General features: G+C 39.9%; 2 protein-coding genes and 1 long non-coding RNA gene across 5 annotated transcripts in view; 2 read left to right on the forward strand and 1 right to left on the reverse strand.

Moving 5' to 3' along the window:
- STEAP4 (STEAP4 metalloreductase) overlaps nucleotides 1-3,613 on the forward strand; it is a 27,346-nt gene extending 23,733 nt beyond the window's left edge. For all 3 annotated transcript variants that reach the window (XM_032235754.1, XM_032235755.1, XM_032235756.1), the window contains 2 exons: nucleotides 840-1,004; nucleotides 1,970-3,613. In XM_032235754.1, coding sequence (XP_032091645.1) covers nucleotides 840-1,004; nucleotides 1,970-2,248 — 444 coding nt within the window. In that variant the 3' untranslated portion in view covers nucleotides 2,249-3,613. The remainder of the gene's footprint in view (nucleotides 1-839; nucleotides 1,005-1,969) is intronic.
- Nucleotides 1-9,655, reverse strand: part of LOC116521103 — a 17,982-nt gene extending 8,327 nt beyond the window's left edge. The window contains exons 1-2 of the long non-coding RNA XR_004256914.1: nucleotides 9,337-9,655; nucleotides 7,368-7,449 (exon numbers count right to left, since the gene is read on the reverse strand). This is a non-coding gene — a long non-coding RNA (uncharacterized LOC116521103). The remainder of the gene's footprint in view (nucleotides 1-7,367; nucleotides 7,450-9,336) is intronic.
- Nucleotides 9,656-9,767: 112 nt separating this feature from the next.
- SRI (sorcin) lies at nucleotides 9,768-27,614 on the forward strand. The gene is made up of 8 exons (XM_032235757.1): nucleotides 9,768-9,911; nucleotides 19,717-19,800; nucleotides 20,368-20,437; nucleotides 22,515-22,558; nucleotides 23,320-23,467; nucleotides 24,297-24,410; nucleotides 25,288-25,346; nucleotides 27,173-27,614. Exons 1-8 carry the CDS (start codon nucleotides 9,870-9,872, stop codon nucleotides 27,197-27,199), a joined length of 588 nt encoding a protein of 195 aa, XP_032091648.1. The 5' UTR covers nucleotides 9,768-9,869; the 3' UTR covers nucleotides 27,200-27,614.
- The last annotated feature ends 16 nt before the right edge of the window (nucleotides 27,615-27,630 follow it).

Here is a 27,630-nt window from a genome sequence, read left to right on the forward strand (position 1 = left end):
GTTATTTGAGGGGTTACCTAGTTCCCATAGTCTCTGCCTACCCAGCAAGACTAGGTAACTTGGGCAAACTTTAGGTCCCTTCAATAAAACTCACCTATTGGGACCTAGGAAATGCACCTTCTCTGTCATGGTACTTGATCAATACAATTTTCACTCTGAGGATGCTCAGAGACCCTTGAAAAAGTGGCTGAGCCTTTCACTTTTCAGAGGGGTGAGTATGTGTGTATAAATATGTTTAGCTTCTATGGCTCTTCTAGATCTTTGAAAAGACTTATTTGAGTGTGATGTGAGCTGAATAAATTTTTCATGTGGAACAAATAATTTTGTGGGAAGGGGCGCGCATACACACCGCACACACATCGGTGCACAATGCACATGCATGTTCATATGGGTATTTATCAAATATTTTTCTTCTGTCATAAAGAACTATCCAACTTTGAAAATTGTGCTAAATTGGCCAAGATCAATTGAAGGCAACAAGTCCTTAATGTCTTCTCCTCCTCTTTTCTTTATCATTTTTGCCACATGTGGTAGTTTGATGGCCAATTTTTTTAAAAAAAAAAACAAGTTACTAATTTACTAAAAATAATATACACGTCATAATGTTGATTTTTTTAAAAAAAAAATCCAATTGCTGCAATGATTCTAATACTGGAAGGCTTGTATGACTTCAGGTTACAAAAATTGTCATGATCATCTTGAATAAGTACCTTACGCAAGAGAGCTTATGATGTGCAAGATTTACTACACTTGAACTCACCTTGTGACATAAAGGGAGGCAATATGTTGCAGATCTGTTATGAAATTATTATACTCACACACTTCTGTTTTCTATTAAGGCATTAAATAACCAAACAGATCCATTTTGGACCGGCTGGGCCTGGCACAGTGATTCTTACCTTGCTTTGGGAATCTTAGGTTTTTTCCTGTTTCTTCTTCTTGGGATAACATCCTTGCCTTCTGTCAGCAACAATGTTAACTGGAGAGAGTTTCGGTTTGTGCAGGTAGGATTCTGTTTGGCTAGTAAATTCACCCTATTTCCATCCTTCTTTGCCTGTCAGGTGCAATTTACTAGGATTTAGCTTAATCTTTGGAGGAAGATTATTCCCCCTACAAACTTCAACAATTTTTCCCAGGCGTTAAAATAACATGGTCAGGAATGGGCAAGGAATTTTACTAACATGCTCACCAAAGCTATATTCTCCTGGTTCTCTCTCTTCAGGAGATTAGATGTCATATTCTCAGAACTATGTGCACCTTTCTCTTATCTCCTTTCTTCTAAATAGGTAGAACTTCAATTTTCCTAACTCGTCTCTTGGAATTGTGAGCATTAAAGTTAAAATACAAGCAGAGTGCCAGGTTCAAAATGCAAAATTAAGAACACTCTGTCATTGCCCCAGCATGGAAAACAGCCTTGAAATTCTAATTCTTCTCCTTATTTTGATATTTATTGATGCATATACATTAAGGAGACTATGTTATATATGTATAAATGCAGCCCAAAGGAAAGGTTGTTTTTGATTCTTTTTAGATAAAAAGCTTATATAAATTAAAGTATTTTAGATAAATAAATGCATTATGCTATTGCTAAGGCTTCCTATTTTTCATTTTAAGTATTTCAGTTTAATAAAAAAAGGAAACTGTCCTTGACAGTCCATATTTCTGAAATGTTTACCTTATACAATTTGAATACAACAAATATGTTGTACTCATTTTGTAATCTTTTCAGACTTGGTCAATCGACTATTCTAATAAATACAGTGGTCTTAACCTTTCAGCCCTAATCTAGAATAACTTACATCTAGTTAAATGCACTCTTTGGGCTGCATTTTTGGAAACTATAGCAAATGCTAGTTTGGTCCAATTTTGGATAGCAATATAGAATCCTCTAACAGTTTTTATATTAGAAAATGCATTCAGCAGTTAATATTTGTTTGCTAACCATTGTTTTGTTTCTTTGTTTCCACAGTCCTATCTGGGCTACCTTACACTGGTTTTGTGTACTGCCCATACACTGGGATATGGTGGGAAGAGGTTCTTGAATTCTAAGACATACCCGTGGTGCCTACCTCCAGTTTATTTGCTGTCTCTCATTATTCCTTGCATTGTGTTGTTCATTAAGTTTTTCCTAATATTTCCATGTATAGATAGACCATTAACTGAAATTCGACAGGGCTGGGAGAGAAAACGCAAAAATATGAGCCACTCAAACAGCAATCAGAACACCAAAGAAATATCATCTGTATAATTCCTTAATCTCTGTTAATCTGTATATTTTGGAAAGGACTGAGCATAGTCAAAGCACTAAGCCCGTGATGGCGAACCTATGGCACTTGTGCCAGAAGTGGCACGCAGAGCCATCTCTTTGGGCATGTGACCCGTCACTAGCTGGTCTTCACGTGCACAAGAGCACTGGAAACCGAAAGAGCGGCCGCCCGATGTACATGTGGGTGCTGGGAAGATAATCTTCCGGTTTCCGGTGCGCATGCTGGTCTTCGCACGCACATGCCTACCAGGAACTGGAAGATCAGATTCCTGGTGTACATGTGCGTGCCCGAAACCAGAAATCATCTTCCTGGAACACATGTGCACATCCGGTGGCTGTTCTTCCGTTTCCTGCACTCAGTGGCAAAAAGGTTCGCCAACACTGCACTAAGCAGTGGAGACACTCTGAAAAAGGATCTTGGTTATGAGCTTTTGTGAGTTACCAGGAAAGAACTTTATAAACCACATCCTTGACATTTGGAATGAGTTTCTGCAAATTTTCAGGATTATTGTCAGACCAGCAATAGCTTTCCAGCCGACGTATCCTATATAAATACACTAAAAATATAATATCTACAGTGCCAAGCGTGCCACCTGCATACAAATTGCATTTTCTTTCTATGGATATCTATCAATTCATAAAGAAATTTCTTTTATCTATAGGAAGTTGTGATTTTATTGTGAGTTTAACAGGAGGGCTGCATAAGAGAACCCTACACTCTGCACTCGACAGCCAAGAATGTGAACAAGAAATGCTAACTCTAGTCTTACTAAAGTGCACTTAGCAAAACATGAAAAAGCAATTAAAAACACCGAAATATTCCCTGATTCTTATGCAAATCTTGCCTGCTGCAGACTAGCAGGAAGACACATGAAAGAAAAGTTTTCAAGTGGTTACTTAAGGTTTTTTTTTCCAGATCAAGGAAAAAATGGGGACTGAGTGTCCTTTGAATACACCCACACTCATCTTGCTATTTCCACTTTAAAGTTTTCTATGATGAAATTTGTCTCGATTCAGAAATATCAGCCAAGAAGGTTGGTACAGAGGCAAATCGGGACAGAGATCTAACGTCAGATTTCACTTTCCACAGCCTGAATATTCTTCTGTCAGCAAATCCCCAATAATATCAAATATTTTATGCTTCATTATCATGCATGTTTAAGTCAAACTCATAAGCTAAATCAATAACAAAGAAGCAATTTAATTCAAATTTCTTACTGTATATTAGCAAATTGTATTCATATTGTATCCATAAAATACATGTATTCTGTTTTTCAAGGTTTGGTTTCCAAACCTTGTTCATCAGCATTTATACTTGGTATGTTTCAAAAAATAAAATAAAATACTTTGAAGGAGAAACATTTCTTTTTGCTCTTGATCAGGAAAGAAGAAGATTTAAGATCAACTATAAAGAGCAAGGAAGTATGTTTTGAATAGGAGGACAAGAAAAGAGTAATAGAAATTTATACAAGACTTTTAATAAAGTGATGGGTTTTCACCAAACAACACAGTGACAGTTGAGAGAACTGGAATACAAATCCCTGAGACAGGTTTCAGTGAATACAAATTAAATCACACCAAAACTGATATCGCTGACTGAAGACAGAAAATATTGGTACAAAATAGGCATGGTATGGAACTGGATTAGGCCACAAATTTTTCTTAAGGGTTCCAGAGGATCTGTAAACTTAGCTTGGTCAATCTGCTTTCTAACCAATCAATCTAATATCAACCTGCTTGCTGGGAACCTGTGCCCACTTTGACTGCATAGACTTAGTTTCATCGCAGCAAAAACTGATACTGCCCCATAGATTTTTTTTACTAATTCCCAAGTGTTTTATGCTGCACTGGCACATTGTGCAGCCAGCAACATGAAACAAGAGGTGGTATTCAGCAGGTTCTGACCAATTCTGGAAAACCAATAGCAGACATTTTGAGTAGTTCAGAGAACTGGTAAATACCACCTCTGACTGCCCCCCCCCCGCCAATCTATTCTCTGCCTCCTGAGTCCCAGCGGATCGGGAGGAAATGGCGATTTTGCAGAAACCTTCCCCTAGAGTGGAGAAGGAATTGAGATTTTACAGTATATTGCCACGCCCGTTAAGCCAGGCCACATCCACCAAGCCAAGCCAAGCTCACAGAACCAGTAGTAAAAAAAAAAAATTTGAATCCCAGCACTCCATGAAACAAATAAACATGAAAGCACAATGTAGTACATGCTTTAATAAACCAATTAAGGAAATGTAGAAGACCAAAACTTATTTAGTTAGTGGCAAAACAGAACAGAACAGAACTGGCTAACTCCAATTCAGACTCTGATGCTCTCTGGGAGCCATTTTGTTTTTGCACTCTGACCCTTTTCAATTTGCCAGCTGGGCTTTCCAGTTGCATCAGCAGCAAATTAGGAGGAAACCCAGAAGAATGGAGGGAAATAATTGCCCTATCTTCAAAAAGGAAGAATAAGAATCCAGCCAAATAAACATAAATGCCCTCAAATATTCTGGAACAGATGATAAAGCAAGCAACATGTAAGCTTCTATGACACAATGGCAAAATTACCAGATGTCAACATAGATCTACCATTATTGTTAACCAAACAACTTCCTTAGTAAATCATGGAAATGTTGTAGATATTTTAATTTTAGAAGAATACTTTATATACCCAAGTTTCCTTAAAAATAAAACCTGGCCTTATTTTCTTTGGGGCTCCAAAATAAGCACTAGGCCTTATTTTGGGGATGTTTTATTTTTTCCCATGTACTTTAAGAGTACATTGGAGACCACTTCTGCTTGCTCACCGAAGGGCAGGAGGCCAGGCAGCACACCAGTGCTGCCACGAAGCAGGGGGATGGAGCTGCCCCACATGTCCCATACCAGTTTATCTTAGTGCCCCCGCAGCCAGGACACCCATGCTCCAATACCTGCCTCGTTGCCGCAGCTCCAGCAACCCTGTCCAGAAAGACCTCGAGTGGCTGCCAGCCCACTTCCTCTGTTTGCTCGCACATTAGCAACAGAGCAGGAGACCAAGCAATGTGCTGATAACATGTCCACAAAGAGAGCTGTCCCATGCACCCCACACTGGCTTACCTCAGGGCTCCCACAGCCAGGCCATCCATACCCCTACACATCCCTTGCCTCACGGCCTTGGCACCAACACTATGCTCAGCCTCCTACTCCATTGCTCCCACACAAGTAAGCAGAAGTGGGCCAGCGACCATGCAAGGTCCTGCTGGATAGGGCTGGTTGAGCCCTATCCAGCATATGGATGGCCTGGCTGCAGAGGCCCTAAGATAAGCTGGTTGAGGGCACATGGGGCAATTTCACCCCCCTCATTTTATGGCCGTGGCACCACAAGTAACCAGGCTGAATCGGTGGCTGGTCGGTTGTGTAGGCACTTAAGTATGGCTTATTTTGGGAATAAGTCTTATATTGGGGGCACACACAAAAACATGATAGGGCTTATTTTCAGAACAGATCTTATTTTTGGAGAAACATAGTATTACTACATGATATTCTCATTATCAGACTGGGAAATGTGAAGGGGGTAGCATACTGACTTGAAAAATCAAAATCAAAGATGCCCATCAATGTTTTTTTTAATCAAATCAGAGGGATGCATTAAGTGTGGAGTGCAACAAGATTCATTCTGGGATCCTACACTCTTCAACAGAAAGTAATGTTTACAATTTGCAGATGTCACAAAGTTAAATGGGATCGTGTAAAAGTGATAGATTAAAGGAAATGGATTAACAAAATTAAGTTTAACAAAGGTGAAAGCAAATTCTTTACTTAGTGTATAGCTTGTGGGAAATATATGCCTTGGTAACAATAGCTGGAAGAAAGATCAACAACTGATTGCAAATTGTGTTTATTTGAAAAAGATTTTAAAAAACAAATGCAGTTTTAGGCTGCATCAACATAACTATATTTTCCAAGTCACAGTATGTTAAACTTCCATATATATTTGTATCAATAAAACCCCACCTTGAATATTTTATCCAGTTTTGGATAATATATATGAATATTTCAGAAAAAATGTAATAAATTCAAATAGGGCAAGATAGATGATAATGGATTAGAAATATGCAGAGAAACTGAAGGAGCTGGCACATTTTGATTGAGAAAAGAAAATAGGTAATGTGAATGGAATATGATAGCACACTTCAAATATTTGAAATGTTGTCACACATAAAAAGATTAAGACATGTTCTCTATTATGCCAAAGTTCAGGAGAGGGGATGAGAGATATTATCTTTTGGAAAGCAGTTTCCAAATGAATGTTAGAAAACAAATTTCCTAACAGTAAGAGTAATTCAGCTACTCAGTTGGATGCTGAGACTCAACCTAGGCAACTTTAAGATGTGTGAACTTCAATTCCCAGAATTCCAAGCCAGAATTATAACCAACCATAATTAAAAAATATTAGTCTACATAAAAAATAAATAAAACTTATATGGTGTTATAAATAAATGGCAATTATAAATATTAAAATATTAAAACTTTTAATAACATCTGCAGTAAAACTCCATTAAAAAGTTTATTTCTTTAAATTCATTAAATATTCAGTTTTCTGCAATTCAAGGCCAGAATTCTCAAGGGAAAATTCCAAAAATTTCAATAGATTTATTGGAACATAGACACAAATGTATACTTTATGGTTCTTTTTAAGGAATTGCAGTAGCTCTCCCTAGTAGGGAGAGAAGACATTGACTGAAATCATAATATGATAATTGCCTCTTTAAATGATGGAGATATTACCCACCTTAAACAGTATTCACAATATTATTTGAGTAGTACTAAAGATATACCAAAGGACAATGTATGAAAAATTAGAAAAATGAGTAAAATGTCTAAAATCAGTTTTATTTAGTGAACTACTGTTTACATTATTTAAATTCAAAAAATATTTGGAAAAAACAAAACAATGCACATGAATAGTTAAGAGTGTAAATCAACAAGTACCACGTCATTGGATTCAAAAAGAACAATATGATGTGCCTAACTAGTAATTAAATGCCATAACAATTCTTTTGGCCTTAATTGAGTATGTGCCACTTTCTGCATACAGAACAGAAACACATGGGGTCTTAGATGTACTTACTGTAGTTCTAGAGAGCTTATTTTCGAAAACTTCCATGTCATAACGGTGAGAAATCTTCTTTAAATCAAATAGGATTTCATTCCTATAAACAAATATTTAAAGTTACAACATTCAAGCTTAATTTTTTTAAAAAATCATTAAAATCTACCAGAAGCAACATATAAACATGTAAACAATAACAACTTTGATCTTTAATCTCTTCAAATAATCTCACACATTAATTTATCATTTATTTTTTGCCTCCTTTCAGATATTACTTTGCAAATAGGATTGCATTCCTGATACATTTTCCCTAGAAAACACTGAATAAATACAAAATTTACTTCTAAGTAAATATAGGATTAGCAAAGCTGTGACATGCTCATCATTGACCAAAATTGATCCAAATATTTTGCAAAAAAGTGACTTAGTGTAATTTAGTAATTTAGTGTAATTTTTTATAAATTAAAATATTTAAAAATTATCAAAGACACAGAAATATGAAAAAGTGGCCTTGAATTACTCTTATGTAAGTTATCCATTGACCATTAATGTTTTTAAAATAAATATTTTGTAGTAGCACATTGATTTGGTTGTGTGCAGGGCTGTTAGCAAATAATATTCTACAATATTTTCCAAAGATAATTATATAATTTGTAATAATAATTTACATAAAATGCTAAACCATGATTTATTGAATAAACCTAATTGGCATTTTCAAATATGTCAACCTTAAAAAAAACTATTCATAGTCCTATAGGAGTTTAAATTAATAATGGACTTCCTGGATTCGACTTACAACCACAGTTGGAACTAGGACTTCCATCTCTAAGCAAGATGGTTATTAAATGACTCACAATTGATTTTAAGGCCCTTTTTTGCTACAATCATTTTTTTTGCCACGACCTTTGTGTGAGTCACATAACTGTCCAACCAAATTTGGCTTTCCCCATTAACATTGCTTGTTGAAAGCTGGTTGGGATGGTCACAAATGGCGATCACATGACCCTGGGACACTAGAGAAGTGTTAAATATATGCCAATCACAAAATGTCCAATTTTTGAATATGGGATTACGGGGACACTGTAACAATAAAATACAAGAACTAGTCATAAATCACTTTCTTCAGCATTGTCATAACGTTGAACAATTGATAAACACATGGCTATAAGTCAAGGACTACTTGCATTTTCCTTAAACCAGGGTTGTCAAACTGATGTCATCATGGCATTCTCACTTGAGGTATCGTGAATTTTCCCTTCACTAAACCAGGTATGGGTGGCGTGGCCAGCACATAATGCATCTGGTTCATGGACCATGAGCTTGACAGCCCTGCCTTAAACCATCTTCATCATTATCAGGTTATTGCTACTTCTTTTTTGGTGTGCATGAAGTATCATAGCACTCATAGAAAAAGTGCATAGCTTGCACTTCAGCACCACACCACCTTTTTCTGTCCCTCTGGTGTCTTCTATGCAGGTGATGAATTAAAGGATGAAATTCTAGATGCTTATTTGGAGTCAAGGTAAAGGTTCCACTCGCACATATGTGCTAGTCATTCCCGACTCTAGGGGGCAGTGCTCATCTCAGTTTCAAAGCCGAAGAGCCAGTGCATTTGGAAGACATCTCCATTGTCATGTGGCCAACATGACTAAACACTGAAGGCTTCCCACCAAATTGGTCCCTATTTTTCTACTTGCATTTTTACATGCTTTCCAGCTGCTAAGTTGACAGAAGCTGGGACAAGTAAAAGGAGCTCACTCCGTTACCCCGCGCTAGGGATTCGAACCGCCGAACTGACAGCACAGCATCTTAGCCACTGGGCCACCGCGTCCCTTTGTTTGTGGTACACGCTTCTAAATACAGCAGGATTTGCTGCCAAACAACGAATATGTCTGGAAGCAATCCTGGGAGATAATGTCCCACCAAGGCACATGGAACTTATGAATGAGTAACGTGTAGCCCAACAACACGGTCGAGGAAGACCTACGTTGAAGGACTAAATCCCACGGATCCCTAAATGGTAAAGCTCTGTATCTACGTATGGCATGACGATGTAGTAGCTTATCCTTCCTTTCCCACGCCCCGCATCATCCTTGGAACGTTTATAAAGCAAATATTTCTAAGTATCCATGCGCGCAAACATTTGTTCATTCCTCTTCCGGAAACTGCCATGTAGATTTTCAATACTTAGTTTCACCACCACAAACATAGTTTCAATATATATATTTTAAAAAAAAGGGGGGGGAACGTCCGGCTTATACCATTGTCATCAGAAAAGAGGAGGGGGTAATGCTAGGTGCTTTGCCCAATTTTATACAACACGGGTAAGGAATGGCGAGACCGAAGGGCAAATCTATGGCCGGAAACGCAGCGCCCCTCGCAGTTTCCCCTCGGAGAAACGTTTTCCAATCCCTTCCTTTCGTGCCAATGGTTTGATCCGGACTTCCTCCGGTTTTGGACAGCGTCGAGAGGTCACAGTGAGGTTGCCGGTGGTTTGTGAAGAGTAACTAATTGCAGACGATGGCGTATTCTGGTCCCGGAGGCGGCTATTACCAGGGAGGGGTAAGGCATCTTGAAGCGCCTCCCCGGACCCTCCTTTTGGCGCCCTCGGGGGAACGGTTTGACTTCGCTTGTTGAAAGCGGTTTGCCTGGGTTACATTAGCTAGAGGGATGTGGAAGATGGAACCGCGAAGGGAGGAGGAAAAACCTCTCTGAATTAAGCCGGAGTCAGAAAGCCGCTTTGACGGGCCCTCCAGCGGGAACTGACTTGATGCGGGGGGGGGGGGTGTCCGGTGGAATTTGCAAAGCCAGAACCACGCGCGATGGCCGCTTAGAAAGTCCCGCTTTCGATTTACAGGAAGACTCGAAAAAGCCTCCGCCCTCTGTAAAATTCCACAGGCTCTGCCAGTAATCGTCAGTACACCTGATCGGGTTTGCACATTTACGCTAAACCATATTTTCCTGGATCTTGGTTTATCCAGCAAGCTATTGGTTGCTCGGTAACCAGTACCTAGCATCCAGTAAATGGATCGATATATTAAGCTACAACTGTTGTGTTTGAGGGCAAGGCCTTAAGATAGACTATTGTGCAATTTCTAGAGGCTGCTAGCTAAGGGAGAAGCAAGGTATCTATAGAGCTCATACCGTGTAATTTCCTAAACCTAAACAAAAGGCAACCCTGAATCTTGACTTCGACGCAGATCCAGTGTGTTTTAACGAATTAATTTTAATTTCTTTGTGTACCAAACTATTAACTTATCAAGATTTAAATGAATGCACTTTCTTTGCATTGGGATCCTCAAGATTTTATTTATGGTGTAATTTGCATAGTATTGCAAAGAAGTAGATTATTCTATTTGCATAATAGTACTCTAAAATATGGAATAAGATGGTTTGAATTGTATTATCTTAATGGCTGTATGATTTCAGCTGCACGTGTTTGAAATAGAACTCATGTAGACAGGATGTCAATCCTCAAGTTAGTCCAGCTTCCACACTTATATAGGGTTGTTTTAAAAAGAAAACCATCATCTGAATTAAAAAAAAAACTAGATTTTAAATATCCAAGGTATCTCTGCTTGCCCAATTGAACTTCTGTTTCACACTTGGGTTGCATCAACTTTCCGTTGTTATTGTGCAAATATCCTTTCCTGAAACAGATCAGTGCAATGAACCATGTCATCGTTACCTCCCTGTGATTGATCTTCTAGTAATTCTGTAGAAATTGAACTTGAATTACAAGATTTTGTTCAAGGCCCAAGTCAGCTTTATGGCTGGGAGGGGACATTTAGTGTTCCTGATCTAATTTGATTTTTTAATGGACTAACTTCTAAATAACCCTGATGCTTCTGGGGAGGCAAGAGAAGTGAGAGCTACATTTAATGTATGGTTCTGAAAATATTGTTAAGTGACAATATATCACTTATGACTATATAAAAAGAGAAAGCAAAAAAAAAATGGTGAATATAAATAAGTTTTTTTAAGTGTCTCCTTTACCCAATTTACTATCAAAAATTTTACATTTAGTCTTTATTTTGGTGATCCGTTTTTTGTAGCTTTAGCTTTTTTCCTGCATAAAAATTGAACTGCATATCAGAAGAAAAGTTGACTTAACCACCAAGCTGCCCTTTAGAAATACTTGGTTGCCAGTAGTCTCTTCCTAGCCCAAACCATTGCAAATTTTTATAATATAATTTTTCAATAAGAAAAATAATTATGATTAAATTAAATACAAATATATCCATATTAAACGTGCACCTATAATTTCTTAAATTAATCTTGGGCAAACATGTAAGGCTGAATTCTGCCTTACTGTACTGCGTAAAATCTAGTATTTAAAACTATGAATGTTGCAAAGGATTTATTGATTTATGAGTTCATATAGGCAGAGGGGCGGTTACCAATTGCTGGCAAAGTGATCTTCGTCCTTTCACAAGTAAAAAGCCAGTGTGAATGTCAGGTGCATTTTTAAAATCTTTCACTATGGCAACTCAGTGAATTTGTATATGCCTACTTACTTCCTTTTACCAACTTATGACATTTGGAACATATTTAATGAATAGATTTGCTAAACAAAGAAGGCATTTCCTTGTATAAAACAAACAGCTCTGCTAAGAGATTTGTTTCAGGATAATCCTAGCTTATTACAATCAAAGGGTACATGAGTTGAATTTTTGTTCCTCCTTACCTATTTTACTAAACTATTATGGTTTGCTTACTTTTGGCTTAGTGTGATGAGACAACCTAATTTTGGTTGGTAAAATCATGGTCACAATTTAATATAGGGCAGTGATGGCAAACCTATGGCACGCGTGCCACAGGTGGCACGTGGAGCCATTTGTCAGGGCATGCGAGGCGCTGCTCTGCTAGCTGGCCAGCGCGCATGCACATTCTGGCCAGCTGAGTTCACCATTTTTAAAAGCCATTTTTCACGCTCTCCGGGCTCCAGAAGTTTTATAGGAGCGTGGGGAGGGCAAAAAGAGCCTTCCCGGAGGCCCTGAGATTCCCTGAAGCCTTAGGAACGCAAAGAACCAGCCCTACGGGCAAACTGGAAGTTCGAGAATGGACTTCCAGTTTGCTCAGAGGATCGTTTTGACTGCTCTGGAGGCTTCAGGGAAGCCGCCTAAAGGTCCCTGAAGCCTCCAGAGGGCTTCTGGCATGGAGGCTGATCTCGCCCTCCGCAAGCTTCTATAAAGCCTCTGGAGCCTGGGGAGGGTGAAAAAAACATGCAAAAAATGGGGGAAGGGCCTGCAGTGTGCACATGCACACTGGAGAGGTTGCACATTGCATTATGTGTGCAGCACGCCCATACACGACCGCCCTTCTGCACTGCCCCCTCTTATGGCATGCGAGCCAAAAAGGTTCGCCATCACTGATATAGGATATGAAGCCAGCACCATGGCTATTTCAACAAAGTGTTGTTAAAAGAAATGGACCTTAGTGCGATTAACAGCCAGTTATTCAGCAACTTTAAGGTATGTACAGGTAGTCCAGGGGACATGGTGGCTCAGTGGCTAAGATGATGAGCTTGTTGATCAGAAAGGCCGGCACTTCGAATCCCTACCACTGTGTAAGAGAGTGAGTTCCCGTTACTTGTACCAGCTTCTGCAAACCTAGCAGTTCGAAAACAAATAAAAATGCAAGTAGAAAAATAGGGACCACCTTTGGTGGGAAGGTAACAGTGTTCTGTGCACCTTCAGTGTTTAGTCATGCTGGCCACATGACAACAGAGACATCTTCGGACAGCACTGGCTCTTCGGCTTTGAAATGCAGTTGGGAATGACTAGCACATATGTACAAGGGGAACCTTTACCTTTTACAGGTAGTCCTTGATTTATCACCATAATTGAGTCCAAATTTTTATTGTTAAATGAGACATTTGTTAGGTGACATTTTCCCCAGTTTACGATTTGTGGTCATAAGTCACAGTTTTCACTGCCATTGAACTGTCAATAAATGAACTGTTGTAAGTCAGGGACTACCTATATTCAGGAATATTTTACAGATATCAGGGCTCTAGTTTCCTAAAACCAGCTAAGTATTTTTCTCTTGGATTCTAGTCCTCTGGGTTTTTTCCCTTTTGATGAAAAATATTTTCTTTCCATCTCAAGATTCATATAACTGAAAGGCCTAATATGTGCCAATTACAAAATGTGTGCATTTGTTATAGAAATGAGAGGCTTTGGGTTATACTGGTCTAAAAAAAAAAAGGATGAAAATCGAGTGTGTTTTATACACTGAATAAGCATTCTCTTGTGCGCTGCTTGGAGAGTCCAAGCATGGGTTAAATACAGTCTATCTGCTCCAGGACTGAGTAGATTTTTCTTTGACCACACCCCCTTTCCCTCATTGAGGGCAGTTTAAAAACTCAGTCCGCCCGTTAAGACAAAATTTGGGGAGCTACTCAGTCCTTTGACAGATAGACTGGAACTCTCCAAATAATTCACAGTAGATTTAGGATTTTTTATTTTCTTAGAGTAGTCTGTTCAGGTAGAATAAGGTTAGAACATTCCTTGAAGTTTATTTTCTTTAAAAAGCTTGCTGAGGTAAATGTTGGAAACTCGACCTGCTGCTGGTCGCACACAGCGGTCGAGATAGCAGAGACCACTTGACCAGCAGCTACTGGTGGGTGCGGGAACGGCATCAGAGAATCCAGGTGATGTGACGGTGTCTCTGAGGCTCTGACGAGCGCGGTGGCCATTTTGGAAGCAACCTTTTCGCGCACTTTTTAATGGCCGCCCAATTCTCATGGTACCTCTGTTACAATGGAGGAGGAGAATGCAGATGAGTTTGAATTATTGGAGGATGAGGATATGCCCCCCGATAAGCCTGCTTTCACTGGCCTCTTCAAAGTGTCTTTGTTTAAGGCTATTCTGCATAAGGCCAGGGCTTCCACAGAGCTAGGCCCAGCTAAACCTAAGGATAAGTCTGTACCCTCTACTTCCCAGGACCCTAAGGAGGGACTATTTAAGGAGAACGCTCCGGATCTGGAACTCATTCTGGTCCCTGACCTGTTCATGGATGTTGTGCAGCCAGTGGGCACAGCCAGGAACATTGGCCAATCCCAGTGGGGGGAGAAAAACTTTACTCCTTAGAATCTAAAATGGAGGACATTTTGAAATTGCCAGAAGTGGATGCCCCGGCGGTGTCCTTGACTTCCAACTCAACCCTACCGGCAGACCTTTTAGATGATCTTAAAGCGGAGAACAAAAGCCTGTCATAAGACTCATCAGGCAGCTGCCTGAGCCATTAAGGCATCAACTTCCACTTCCTTCTTCACAAGGGCATCCTTACTCTGGTTACGGCAGTTGAGATCTAAGCCTCCCTCGGAGAGATCTCGGTGGGGTCATGATCTAAATAAGATCATTACAGCTGTGGAATATTCCGCGGATGCCTCCTTGAATGTGGCGAAGTTCGCCTCTAGAGCGCTGGCTTCCAATGTGACCTCACGCCACCTGCTATGGCTCCACCACTGGCAGGTGGAAATGAAAGCTAAGTGGAAGCTGGCCTCAGCCCCATTCAAAGGGGGGAATCTCTTTGGAGATTCCTTAGAAAATTTTTTGATAGAGACAGGATAAATGAAAAATCCTTCCCTCTACTCACAAAAAGAATGAGAGGAAGGGCTCTGGTTCCTTCAGGAAACAGGCCTTTTGGGGCCAGGATAACGCTCAGGCTTCTACCTCTTTTTCCTATTAGAGGTCCTACAATCAATCTAGTGATAGGGGCCAAGACAGGAACACCTTTGGGTCCCGTGGCAAGCAACAACACCAGGGCTCCTTTCGGAAGTCCTTTCGTGGTGGTTCCAACAACTACTAGTTCAGGTACAGCAAGTGTCCGCCAGAGAGATCGTCTGATCGGGGGCTGCCTGCAACTTTATGCAGACTAATGGGAGGAGATTGGCTCCCCATCCTGATCACCTCCACTGTCTTCCCCCAGAGCCCCCCTTGGGCGAGACAGGTATTCTGCAGGTCTCTCTTCTAGATCAGGGAATCAGCTTCTCTTTCAGACCTGCTCTCATGAAAATGTCGTCTCTCCCAAGCCCCCATCCCATTGTCCAATCTGCAAATCCTTCAGGTGTCATGCGGGTTGCATCTCCAAGAAGCATCATCAGGTTGGTATGCAGGACGGTTAGCCTTGGCCAACTCCCAGCCATCAGCATGCGCAGTAGAAGGTGAGAACAAAACTCCCTCTTAACAATCTCTCCTGTACCAAAACTTCCCCTCCCAAATACCAGCCTCCCCGTTTCAATGGCAGCCAAAAGCGAATAGCAAAACAGATGCTGACAGGAGGCCCTCCTTCAGGAAGAGAAGTCAGCCCTGCAAGAAAAACTAAAATAATAGAAAAGACAACATAAAATATGTACATTTCAAATAACATCAACGCTTATCAGGGCACTTGGCATAGAACTTCTGTAAAAGTCTACGAGTCCAAGATTTCTTTAACTTCAAAATGCTGCTCTCCCTCAATAAGAAGAGGAGCTGGGGGTGCAGGTTGAGGTGGACGAAATGAAAAAGTGTGCTCTGGTTTCAACAGGTTCACATGAAACACAGGATAAATCTGCCTAAGATTCTTTGGCAACTCCAATCGTACAGAAACATGATTTATGATTTTCACAATAGGGAATGGACCGACATACTTAGATCCCAGGTTTTTTTTTATTTTTGGGTGGTTTGCAGAAACGTGGACAAAAACTCTTGATCCCCCATTTGTACTCTTTTGGCTTCCCCCTCTTTTTATCAGCCTGTTTCTTGTGCGCCTGGTGAGCAGCCTCCAACGCCTTGCGGGTCATGGGCCAAAATTGGCGAAGTTGATCCACTCGGAGAGGGACAGAATTTGTGGTTTCTCTTGACGTAACTCAAGAATTGGTACAAAGTCTTGCCCAAACACAAATCTAAATGGGGTCAAGCCGGTACTGCTGTGCACAGAGTTACTGTACGCCACCTCAGCATGTGGTAACCGTTCAGCCCAATTATCTTGCTGATAATTAATGAAACACCGGAGGTACTGTTCCAAAACAGAATTAGTCTGTTCACAAGCCCCATTAATCTGAATATGGTGGGTGGAGCCAATTTAATTTCAGAAACTCCTTCCAAAAGAGGGAGGTTAATTGGATCCCCCTATCCAAAAGTATGCGTTCAGGCACTCCATGTAACCGATACACATGTGAAATAAATAACTTAGCTAATGACTTAGCTGATGGGATTTTGGAACAGAATACAAAATGAACTTGTTTGGAAAACAGATTGGTGATAACCCAAATCACGGTATTTCCTAGACTCTCTGGCAATTCAGCAATGAAGTCCATCGATATCTCCTTCCATGGGGCCTCAGGGCGGACCACACTTTGGAGAAAGCCCTGGGGCTTCCCCGGTGGTCATTTTGCGGCTGCAACTGGCTGTAGTACTCAATGTCTTTTTTCAATGAAGGCCACCAAAATTGCCTCTTAATCAGATGCAAAGTCTTTACAGATCCAAAATGGTCCACCATTCTCGAATCTTGGGTCCGTTGAAGAATAGGTTTCAGGTCAGCAGGAACATACAATTTAGCTCCTACCCAAGCCAGTCCATCTTTCATGGTGCATTCGTTTGAATGTTCCTTGAACCAGTCATTGGACTCAAGGCCTTCCTTGAGTTTGTACATTAGGTCTGTAGTGACCTCTAAATTTGCTGTGCCTTGGCTCCTAGTAACCACCGGGACAGCCAGACTTTTTGCTGGGATGAGTGGGTGAACAATGCTCAGCTTAGAGCTGTTGTACTGGGGAAGCCTAGACAAGGCATCAGACATGAAGTTCTCCCCTACCCCCGGAATGTACTTGAGGGTAAAGTTGAAACAGTTGAAGTGTTATGCCCAACACACCTGTTTTTATGCAGGGTTTTCAATGCCTCCAAATTTTTATAATCAGTCCATACTTCAAAAGGGTGTTTTGCCCCTTCTAGGAAATGTCGCCAGGTCATCAAAACCCATCTGACAGCAAAAGCTTCCTTTTCCCATATAGCCCATCTCCTCTTTGTCTCTCTAAGCTTACATGAGGTGTAGGCACATAGCCGCAATTTTCCATCAGCGTTTATTTGAAGTAATATTGCCCCCACCGCCACATCACTGGCATCACCTTGAACGATAAATGGTGCCTCCATATCCGTGTGTTTCAAAATAGATTCAGCTGCAAAGAGTCGCTTTAGTCCAATTCAAAGACTTACCCGGTCTGAGTTTGGCCTCCCCTTTAGATTTTAGGAGATTTGTAATGGGCAGAGCAATGCTGGTGAATGAGGGAATAAATTGACGATAAAAATTCGCAAATCCCAAAAAAAGTTGTAATTGTTTGCGGGTGCGAGGAGATGCCCACTCAGTGACAGCCTGGACTTTTGCCGCACCCATCTCGATGCCATTATGGGAGATATAGTAGCCAAGGTAATCAATCTTCTCTTAATGAAATTAAAATTAAACAATTGGGCGTAAAGTTCAGCTACCCAGAGTTTCTTGAGTACTGATCGCACTAAAGTCACGTGTTCATCACGTGTTTCCATGTAGATAAGGATGTCGTCAAGGTAGACCATCACACCTTTTTACAGGTGTTCATATAAAACTTTGTTTATTAATTGCATGAAAACTGCTGGCGCCCCCTGCAGATCAAGAGGGAGTACCCTGAATTGAAAACATCCCAAAGGACAGTTGAAAGCAGTTTTCCATTCATCTCCCTCTTTGATTCTGACTCTAATAGGCCTCTCTTAGGTCCAATTTCGTGAAGAGTTTCCCTTTACCCAATTGGGCCAACATGTCCTTCATTAGCGGGAAAGGGTATACATTTTCTATGCAAATACTGTTGAGGTTTTTGTAGTTGACGTAGACAAAAAGAGCCATCTTTCTTTTCTTAGAGAAACAATAAAGGAGAGGCCACCCGTGGCCTAGCAGGTTCTATAAACCCCCTCTCCAAATTTTTGACAATAAACTTCCATAATTCCTCCATTTCGCATGGGGTCATCAAGTAAATCTGGGATTTTGGGAGTTTACTCCTGGGAGGATCTCAATGCTGCAATCCGTCATGCAGTGTGTGTGTGGGGGGGTAATTTATCAGAAGATTTTTCTCTGAAAACATCATTTAGGTCCCAGTATTCTTTTGGGATTTTCTCGCCCCTCCCTCAATTTTTTCCTGCACCGCAGCTGCCAGATTAGATTCAGCATTAGCTATGTTGGAAACCCTTCTTCCTATGGGAGTTTAGCAATTGGATGCGCAACCACCCATTCCTCCAGTTGATGTGTGGGTTCCATCTTCATAACCAGAGTAAACCCAGTATGAGAGGCCGATCCATCCCAGGTGCAACAATGAAACTTAAAGTTTCTTGGTCATCCCCCATCCATATATCTATTGGTTCAATCACAAAATGGGCAGGAGCCCCCCCCCAGCTACTGACCCATCCAGCTGGCAAAAGGCGATGGGGACTTTCAAAGTTCTCAGACTTAAGCCCATTTTTTCCATCACTTCTGGACTAATAATGCAACGTGTGCATCCAGAGTCTAAAAGGGCCAGGATTTTTGCTTGGCTGCCAGTAGAGGGCACTGTTCTACTGGGATGGTCATGGGGTCCGATCGCGAACTTACCAGATGGTCGTCATCAGAATCAATTTCACTTTCCCCTGAAGGAGAGAAGGGTTCTTCTTCCCTCAGAATGGGAGGGAATTCTGCAACTGGATCCACCCCTTTCATAGCAATGTTCTTCTGTTTCCCAGGTTGTTTAGCTGGCTTCCTCTCCTCCGCAGCAGGGGGGTTTGGGCTAATCTTGGAGCGACAATTCGCTGAATTCATGAAACTCTTGGATGTATTCAGCCACTGGATTCTTTCCCTGGTTTTCATTTTGGTTCTGGCCTTTCGCTCGATGAGTGGGTCATCAAAGCATTTTCTCAGGGCTGCCATAAACCTATTATAGTCTCTCAGCAGGGGGGAGTCACTGTTATGCAGAGCAACCATCCATGCCACCGTCTTGTTTTCCAACACCATACAGTATATAAAGTACCAAAGGAAACATTGATTGCCTCCAGAACATGGGTTGCTTTAGAAATTGAGGGTGCTCCATCACTAGGGATTCTAAAGAAGGGATTGGACATCCATTTATCTGGACTGGTATAGGCTTCATCAGGGGGTTGGATTAAAAGACTCCCATGAGCCTTTCCCGTTATTCTGCATTCTGATGGATTAAATTGACCTTTTTCTGGATAATGTAAAGTATTTGTTGATGCATGCAGTCAGACATAGAAGGGTGTCAGTCTATTGAAACCATATTTGTTTTAAATGCTTCTTAAATATTCATGTATTTTGGTTATATGCAATTTAGGTTAGTAAAAAAATTAATACTTGTATTTTGTTCCATTTCTAGTATGGAAGTGCTCCAGGTGGACCAGCATTTCCTGGTCAGGCTCAAGATCCATTATATGGTTATTTTGCTGCAGTAGCTGGGCAGGTATGATTTTTTCTATCTCATGATAACAAGATTGCTGATTCAGATATATGTTGTTAATTAATTTTTAACTGGTTATGCAATGTTTCTTATGTTTATTCAAAATATAAAATGTGTCTTTTGCAAAGTATAAAAATGGATTAAGGAACGTACAATATAGCTCTTTTTTTAAAGTGTATATATGTCTTGCCTTTATTTTATTATCAACTGATTAATTTTGCATACTTTTTCCTCAGTGGGCATATCTTCACAGCTGCACTCCACCATTCATTCATCTGAATGGAAAGCAGTAATTTACACTTGTTATGGTTGCATTGAAGAAAGAATACTGGAAAGAATTGTATAACAATTGTTGCAACCAAGGATCAGAGATTTCCTTGCCAAGGACACAGAGAACATTCCTGTTTGTTCTTTTATGCCCAAGTAGCACTATATATGAATGTCCCCATTCATATGTCACAATCTGATCATGTCCTTGATCCCGTAATACCTACTATCTTGTTGGGAAAAGGAGAAATGTTTGGGGCATGAGAAAATAAAGCTGGATTGACATTGTTTGTGTTTTCAAAGGATGGGCAAATAGATGCTGATGAGCTACAAAAATGTCTGACTCAGTCAGGAATTGCTGGTTCCTATAAACGTAAGTTTAGCAAATTAAATAACACTCCTATGTATAAGACTTTAACTGTAATATAAATTTTCATGGACTAGAATCCTTGAATGAGAAGTCAAAAATTAGTTGAATTCCCACGTGACCCGCTTAGCTTGACAGTGGTTTGGCATTATGGGTATTGTAGATCACAACTCATTATCTTGACATGGCCAGATATGATTAATACTATGATCTAAGTACACCATGAAAGTTCAGGTTAGTAGAATAGACTGGAAAGTTTAAAAAAGCATTTTGGAAAAAAGCAATAATCAACCCCTTCCACATGTTGCTGTGAAAATAACATGGACATTGTTAGGTAAGCTCTCCGCTGTGAGAGCGAGTGCGTTCAGAGAAGTGTTGTGAGAATTGTATTGGAGAACACAAGCCAGCATACAGAGGCACTGCAGTTTAAATAGGCTTTTACTTTCGTGAAAATAGAGGTATCAGAGTCCATCAAATTGTCCAAGTCATACACGGATAAGACAGTCAGTTATCAATGTATTTCAGTTAAGGGATAATCCAAATAACATAGTCCAGAATCATATAATCAGTTCAGTACTCAAAGTTTGCTAGCAGTTGCAAAACGTACAATAGCTCACGGCACTTTCTAACAGCCAGCTTCCAAAACACTCAGATCAGATCAGCCCAGCATCTAACAAACAGAGAGCTAGCAGTCATTCTGGCTTCTTCTTATGGCCGATTGAGGAAAAACAGCAACCAATCACATTTCACAGTATGATTTAAAGAAACAGGAATAGTATTGTTACATGATGTATATATTGCCAACCCAACTGTTAGATTATATTCCTAACAGACATGTCCATGTACTGGTAGTCCTCAACTTACGAATGTAATAGAGCCTGTCAATTACATTTGTAACTTTCATAACCCGACAAATTCAGTTGAACTTGATCACTCCCTGATTTACCCAATGCATTAGTTAATCAAATGCTCAGATGCACATGAGGTGCATCAGGGTGGGAAACCAGGCTAGTGCTTCTGACCATCCAAGGTCCCCACTGAGATACAGTATTTCATGTTTTCCCCCTCCATTCTGCCCTACTGGGTCTCCACAGGCATTTCCTTTGGAAGATCAAGCGAACTGTGTCCTCTCTAGTCTGTCTACTGTGGTTTCTTTGCCTGAGTCCCTTCAGGCTCCAGTCGTCTTTGCAAAAAGCTTTTGGTGCGAAGAACGGAGGCGGGGAGGGAGCATACACACTGATAGCCATCGTTCTTTGTGCCAAAAGCCTTGAAAAGCAGCTGAACCATGTGTGGGCAAGTGATTGCGTTTAGGCAGGCTCTGGTTGTCTTTGCTTTTGGTGAAAAAGCTTTTGGCGTGAAAAATGGAGGCCAGGAACATGCGCACACCCCTCTTCATGCCAAAAGCTTTTTGCAAAGATGACTGAAGCCCACAGGATGCAACCATTCATGCCTCCGAGGCTTCTCTGGCTTTTCTCAAGGCTTTTGGCGTGAAGAACAGAGCCAGGAGTACTACATGCACTTTTCCCAGCTTTGGTTCTTGGTGCCAAAAACGGTTTACAAAGACAACCAGAACCTGCAGGGATGCAAGCAAAGAAACTGCAGCAGAGAGGCTGGAGAGGACACAGTTCACTAGATCTTTGCAAGGTAAGTAGGTCTACACAGGCCCAGTGCCTTGGAGATCCAGTGGGGATATGGGTCAGGGAGGGGGGGAAATAGGCGGGACAAATGTTTCAGTGGCTTTACAGTCATTCGTAAGGGTGAGCAACTACCATGGTGCTGCAACATTAGTAACCTCAGGACTGTGTTGTAAATAGTTGGGGGGAATGTCATAATTTGAAATAGTCGCTAAGTGAATTTATAACTCATGGATTATCTATAGTCAATGGTCAAGTTCAATTTGATAAAGTAATTTTATTAATGATCTTTTACTTGTATTTGGATCGGTGGAAATTTCATAGCATTTTGGAAAGTGTTGCTCTGTTTTAAAAATTGTTTTCCTATTACAGAGGCAAATAATACACATTAATTAGTGACAGTTTTGATATCTTTATTTGTTATTTACTGTCCTGTTTTTTTAAAACAGCCTTTAATTTAGAAACTTGCAGACTCATGATCTCCATGCTTGATGTATCCTTCATTTGTCTAATTCCGCTTTCTAATGCATTTGTGGATTGGAAGAAATGCTTTCAGGTAATGGAGAGGACACTTTGGCAGCTGAAATCACTTTTAGCTTTTACATAGAATATTCTGAGCTGTCCCCCCCCCCCCCAATTTCCCTGACAATTAGAACAATTAATCACTTGCTTTTAGAATTTGTGAGTGATTGAATACTGGAGGTTTTTAAGAAGAGATTGGACAACAATTTGTCCAAAATGATATAGGATTTCCTGCCTGAGCAGGAGGTTGGACTAGAAGACCTCCAAGGTTTATTCTGATCATTTTGTAGATTAGGGTATGAAATCTAGAATGTAAAATTGTCCATAGCAGAAGAGTTTTAATAAAGAAACTTTTCTCTCCGTGTAAATTTTTATCTCTGGGATAGCCAGTGTGATTATGTTGTATTGAAGCTGTTTGAAATCAATGTTTCATTGGTAATTGAGTAGACTCACCATATACTTAAAAAAATTAGCTATTATTTTTCCATTAAAGTGTTTCACTGATATCCTTTGCTCTGTCAGTGTGTGTGTGTTGACAAGAAATAAATTGATTTTCATAGATTTTGCTCCAAAATGGGCAAAGAATTGCAGTTGAATTCAATGGTTTTTCAACACAAAAGTAAGTCCTGAGTGATCATCTCCCCTTGTTATCAGAGCTACAATCCTGTAACAATACAGAGTATTTTGCATTTGTTTTACTATTAGTGTTTTTGATCCTTAACAATAATCCAGAGAGACATGTCTGGCACAATGGGCTTCAATGAATTTAAAGAGCTTTGGGCTATACTGAATGGCTGGAGGCAGCATTTTATGAGTGTGGATGCAGACCGCAGTGGCACAGTTGATTCTCAGGAGCTGCAAAAAGCATTGTTGTCTATGGGTGAGTTGTGGTGCTTTTGTCTGGCTGGGATTAATGGCTACAGAAGAATCCCAAATCTCCCCTAACCTGTAATTCTTCTGATTTCTCAGGACTTCAAACTTCCAGAATTCTCCATTTGTATTAAAATTCCATCAGACTGGGGAAGTTTCATCTAGTCTAATCCTTGTAAAACTCTGTAGTTTCTGTAGTAATAGAAACTGTTAATATACCTCTTCTCAATCTTCTGTTCTGCAAGCAACATATACTCCGTTCTCTTAACCATTAATCATCAGCTTTCACTTTCTATCATTTCAGAGAAATTATTCTCTGCATTAAAATTTGTTAGTAGTCCTTTTGCACTAAATATAGTATTCCACAAGGCGACTGACCAAGACAGAGTTGAATAGGAATAGCACTTTCAATTAGATCCAGAAATATTAATAGATTTGGTATAGTTCTAGCAACAACCATGTCTTGACTGTTTGTTAATTATTCTTTTGGAGCTGTACATCATTGCATTTCCTTTTAGCATTTTAGAAGTTCTGTATATATCCACTTGGTTTCCTTGGAGGCTTCCTTTTTTTTTTTTTTGGTAAAGATTGTTATCAATTATGCTTTCATAACCTCATTTTGCAGGACTTCCTGTTGTTCTCAGGCTTCTAGAAACAATTTCGAATAAAACTGATGCTAGAGATTGCTCTTCTATTTCGCAGTAAAGTAACTGTCCAACTTATTTTTTTCAGTCATCTTGTGTTTTTGTCCTACCTGAATACACATTACCCAATAAAGGATATTTCTGACATAGGATATTCAACATATTTGCTTTCTTTTGTGCCCTTTATTTATTTAGGATTTAGATTGAGTCCACAGGCCATCAATGGAATTGTGAAACGATACAGCTGTCGTGGGAAGATCAGTTTTGATGACTATATAGCCTGCTGTGTAAAACTCAGAGCTCTTACTGGTATGATTTATTTCACAATAATTGCTGAATTTGACTGGTATTCAATTTCTCCTTTTATCAAGTCAAAGTTTTTTTTTCTGAAACACAAAGTAAGATGAAATGGGCTAACTATTTATCTTAGGAAAACAAATTTAAACCATCTTTAACAAAAGGTTTCTCAATCATTGGATGAGAAGACTTTTCTGGATGGCTAGCCCAACATCATATTTTGCTTGATGTTCAACTGAGTTTTAATCTCATAGTAGTTTAAACTCATCAGATCTTGTATTAATAATTTTACTCCAAAATTGTTTTTCTCTATGACGTTGAAAATGTTCCAGTATTTGAAGTATCTTATTCTATTTCTGAATCTTTCTTCCAGGTTAAAACATATTGATACATTTTTTTAAGAGCATCAAATCTAGGAAAGGGAAATCTTTGTTTTTGATTGATAAGGGATTGGAACTTGTGGGTTTACAAGTTGTGAAACTTGTTTATTAATATTTTAATCCTTGGGCCTAAATTAATAAGTAGATCATTGATTCGGGGCCATGGTAGTACAGTGATTAGAATGCAGTATTGCAGGCTAATCCTGCTGACTGCCAGGGGTTCGATCCTCACCAGCTCATGGCTGACTCAGTCTTCCAACGTTGGTAAAATGAGGACCCAGATTGTTGGGGGCAATAGGTTGACTTTAAACCGCTTAGAGAAGACTAAAACACTGTGAACTTTTATATGTCTAAGTGCTATTGCTATTGTTAAAAAAACAATTTCTTGTGTTTGTCAACTTTTAGTTGGTTTTTCTAAAACAGAGAGTTATAATAGACTATGTTTTTTCTTCTAACATGTGATTTGCCAACTAATTCATTTTGTTTTATTTTATTTTGTTTCTTTACAGATAGTTTTCGAAGAAGGGATGCAGCCCAGCAAGGGATGGTGAATTTCCAATATGATGATGTAAGTGGTTCTAAATAGGTCTTTCCAGCTAGAGATGCAAAATATGTTTTTCCTTAAGAGCTATGAACAGTGATTTTGGTATTGGTTGTTGAAATTAGTTTTAATATTAGATATCCCTTCTTCCATTGAACTTTTTTATAAAATCGTATAGCTGTGCCCCTGCCTTCATTAGAAGCTATTCCCAGATAATGGTATCTTAATATGATCAGCCTAACACCTTATTGCCTACACCAGAAGTGGGCAATAAATCTTCCCAAGGGGGTCACATGAAAAATTGGGACTGTTTTGGAAGACTGTTCTTCTTGCACGCGCACACACACACACACACACACACACACGGCTGCCACTCCTGGCTGGATTAGAACAAAAGGTCAGAGGTTGCCTGTGGCCCTAAAATGCCTAGTCTACATCAGTCTTTCCCAAATAGGTACATACATATGTGTATTTTAGTTCCTAGATTTCTGATGGCAATAGGCGAGAATTCTAGAAGTTAATACGATTGGAGCACCAGAATGGAAGTAACTAGTTTATAGCTACCCTCTTCCCAAACATAAGACCTATCCCAAAAATAAGCCCTTGCATGTGTTTTTACTTTTGTGCCTAATTATAAGCTGTATCCCCAAAATAAGCCCTATTTAAGAGCCTGCATACCCAGCCAGCCGCCCATTCTATCTGGTTGCTCACAGTGCACCTCCTGAGGGTGTGAAATGGCTCGACATGCCCCTCACTGGCTTACCTCAGGGCCCCTGCAGCCAGGCCATCCCTGCCCTGATACCTGTCTTGCAGCAGCAGCAATAGCAACCTTTTGCAGCAGGAGCCCAGGTGGCCACCAGCCCCCTTCTTCTGCTTGTTCGCATCTGCAATGGAGCAGGAGGCCAAGTGGTGTGTTATGGCTGCAGCTGCAAGGAAAGACAGGTGTTGGCGTGGGTGGTCTGACTGCGGGAGCCCTGAGGTAAGCCAATAATCCGATGGAGGGACTATGAGGCGCCTCTACCACCCCTGCCTTGCGATGGCACTGCTGAGCAAACACAAGAAGTGGGCCTCCTGACCATGGAGAAAAAATAAAGACACCTTAGTAAATAAGCCCTTATGTTGGCGCCCAAAAAACAATAAGACCCAGTCTTATTTTTAGGGAAACGGTAGTGGCAATAATTCAATATATTGGTAGCTTTTGAATATTGGATTTTGGGGGGCTCCTTTCCAGCGTTACTTGGGAATACTATCAATTGAGCCATGTGCTATTCAGGTTTAGTGTCAGGCATTTTCCAATAGACTGTCTCATGTCACATGCCGGATTGCACTAGATTCATGCTGGATGTTAGTCTGTGAGTCTTAGTTCTTCTTATTGAAGTCCTAACTTGCTCCCTCACTCCTCCAAGAGGTCAAGTACATTTCTAGTAGTTAGCAAAGTGATTAAAAGATGTATAAGCTGTCAGGCAATATATATCAGTATCTTAAAGAGCGTCAGTCTTTCTTGGCAAGAATTACGGGTTTTGCCAAGAATTTGCAAGATGGTATTTGAAAGTGCCACTGCATTGACTACACCATTAAGTGGTCGCCATAATATTCTCCAGTTGGTTTTAAATGATTTACAATATTAAAAATGAGAAGTCCATGTAATTGTAAAGATCTATTGTTGAAGTCTAATTTAAAACCTAATTTTCAATTCACATCAAGCATTACAGAATTTTAGAAATAAAGAGTCTGAACTGCTGAACATTCATAGAGTCCCTCTATCCCTGCACTACAGCAATCTTGCAATGGATATTTGCATAAAAAAGATTGTGATGACAAACTATACCTGATATAATTTCTTCTTTTGGCAGTTCATTCAGTGTGTCATGAGCATCTAACTCAAGAGTGAAGACTGACAGATGAGCATGGATCTACATTCCACATCACTTTGCTTTGCGCCAAACCTATATGCTGTGTAACTAAATTGTGATAATTGCATATTTTCTAAATATTAATCAATATGGTTTTATAGTTTTTATAACTAATGGAAGAAGGAAATACAATAAATGTTGTTTGAGTGGATCTGCCTTATATATTTATAATTTGCATGAGGAGAAAAGGAAACAAATTATTCATGTTTACATTTAATTTTCCTGTAACATTTAAAGGTGATCACATTGGAATATGCCTTGTTATCAGTACTATCTAGGAAGTTAAAATAGGAATGTATTGGAATGAATTCATAAAATGTGATGGAGGTTTATTTCTACGAAGTTTTTTAAAACTCAGAATAAACTAAAAGTTTATCACTTTCTAAGTAGTAAGCAAA

The sequence above is a fragment of the Thamnophis elegans genome, chromosome Z (genome assembly GCF_009769535.1).
Source record: "Thamnophis elegans isolate rThaEle1 chromosome Z, rThaEle1.pri, whole genome shotgun sequence".
Taxonomy (NCBI): domain Eukaryota; kingdom Metazoa; phylum Chordata; class Lepidosauria; order Squamata; family Colubridae; genus Thamnophis; species Thamnophis elegans.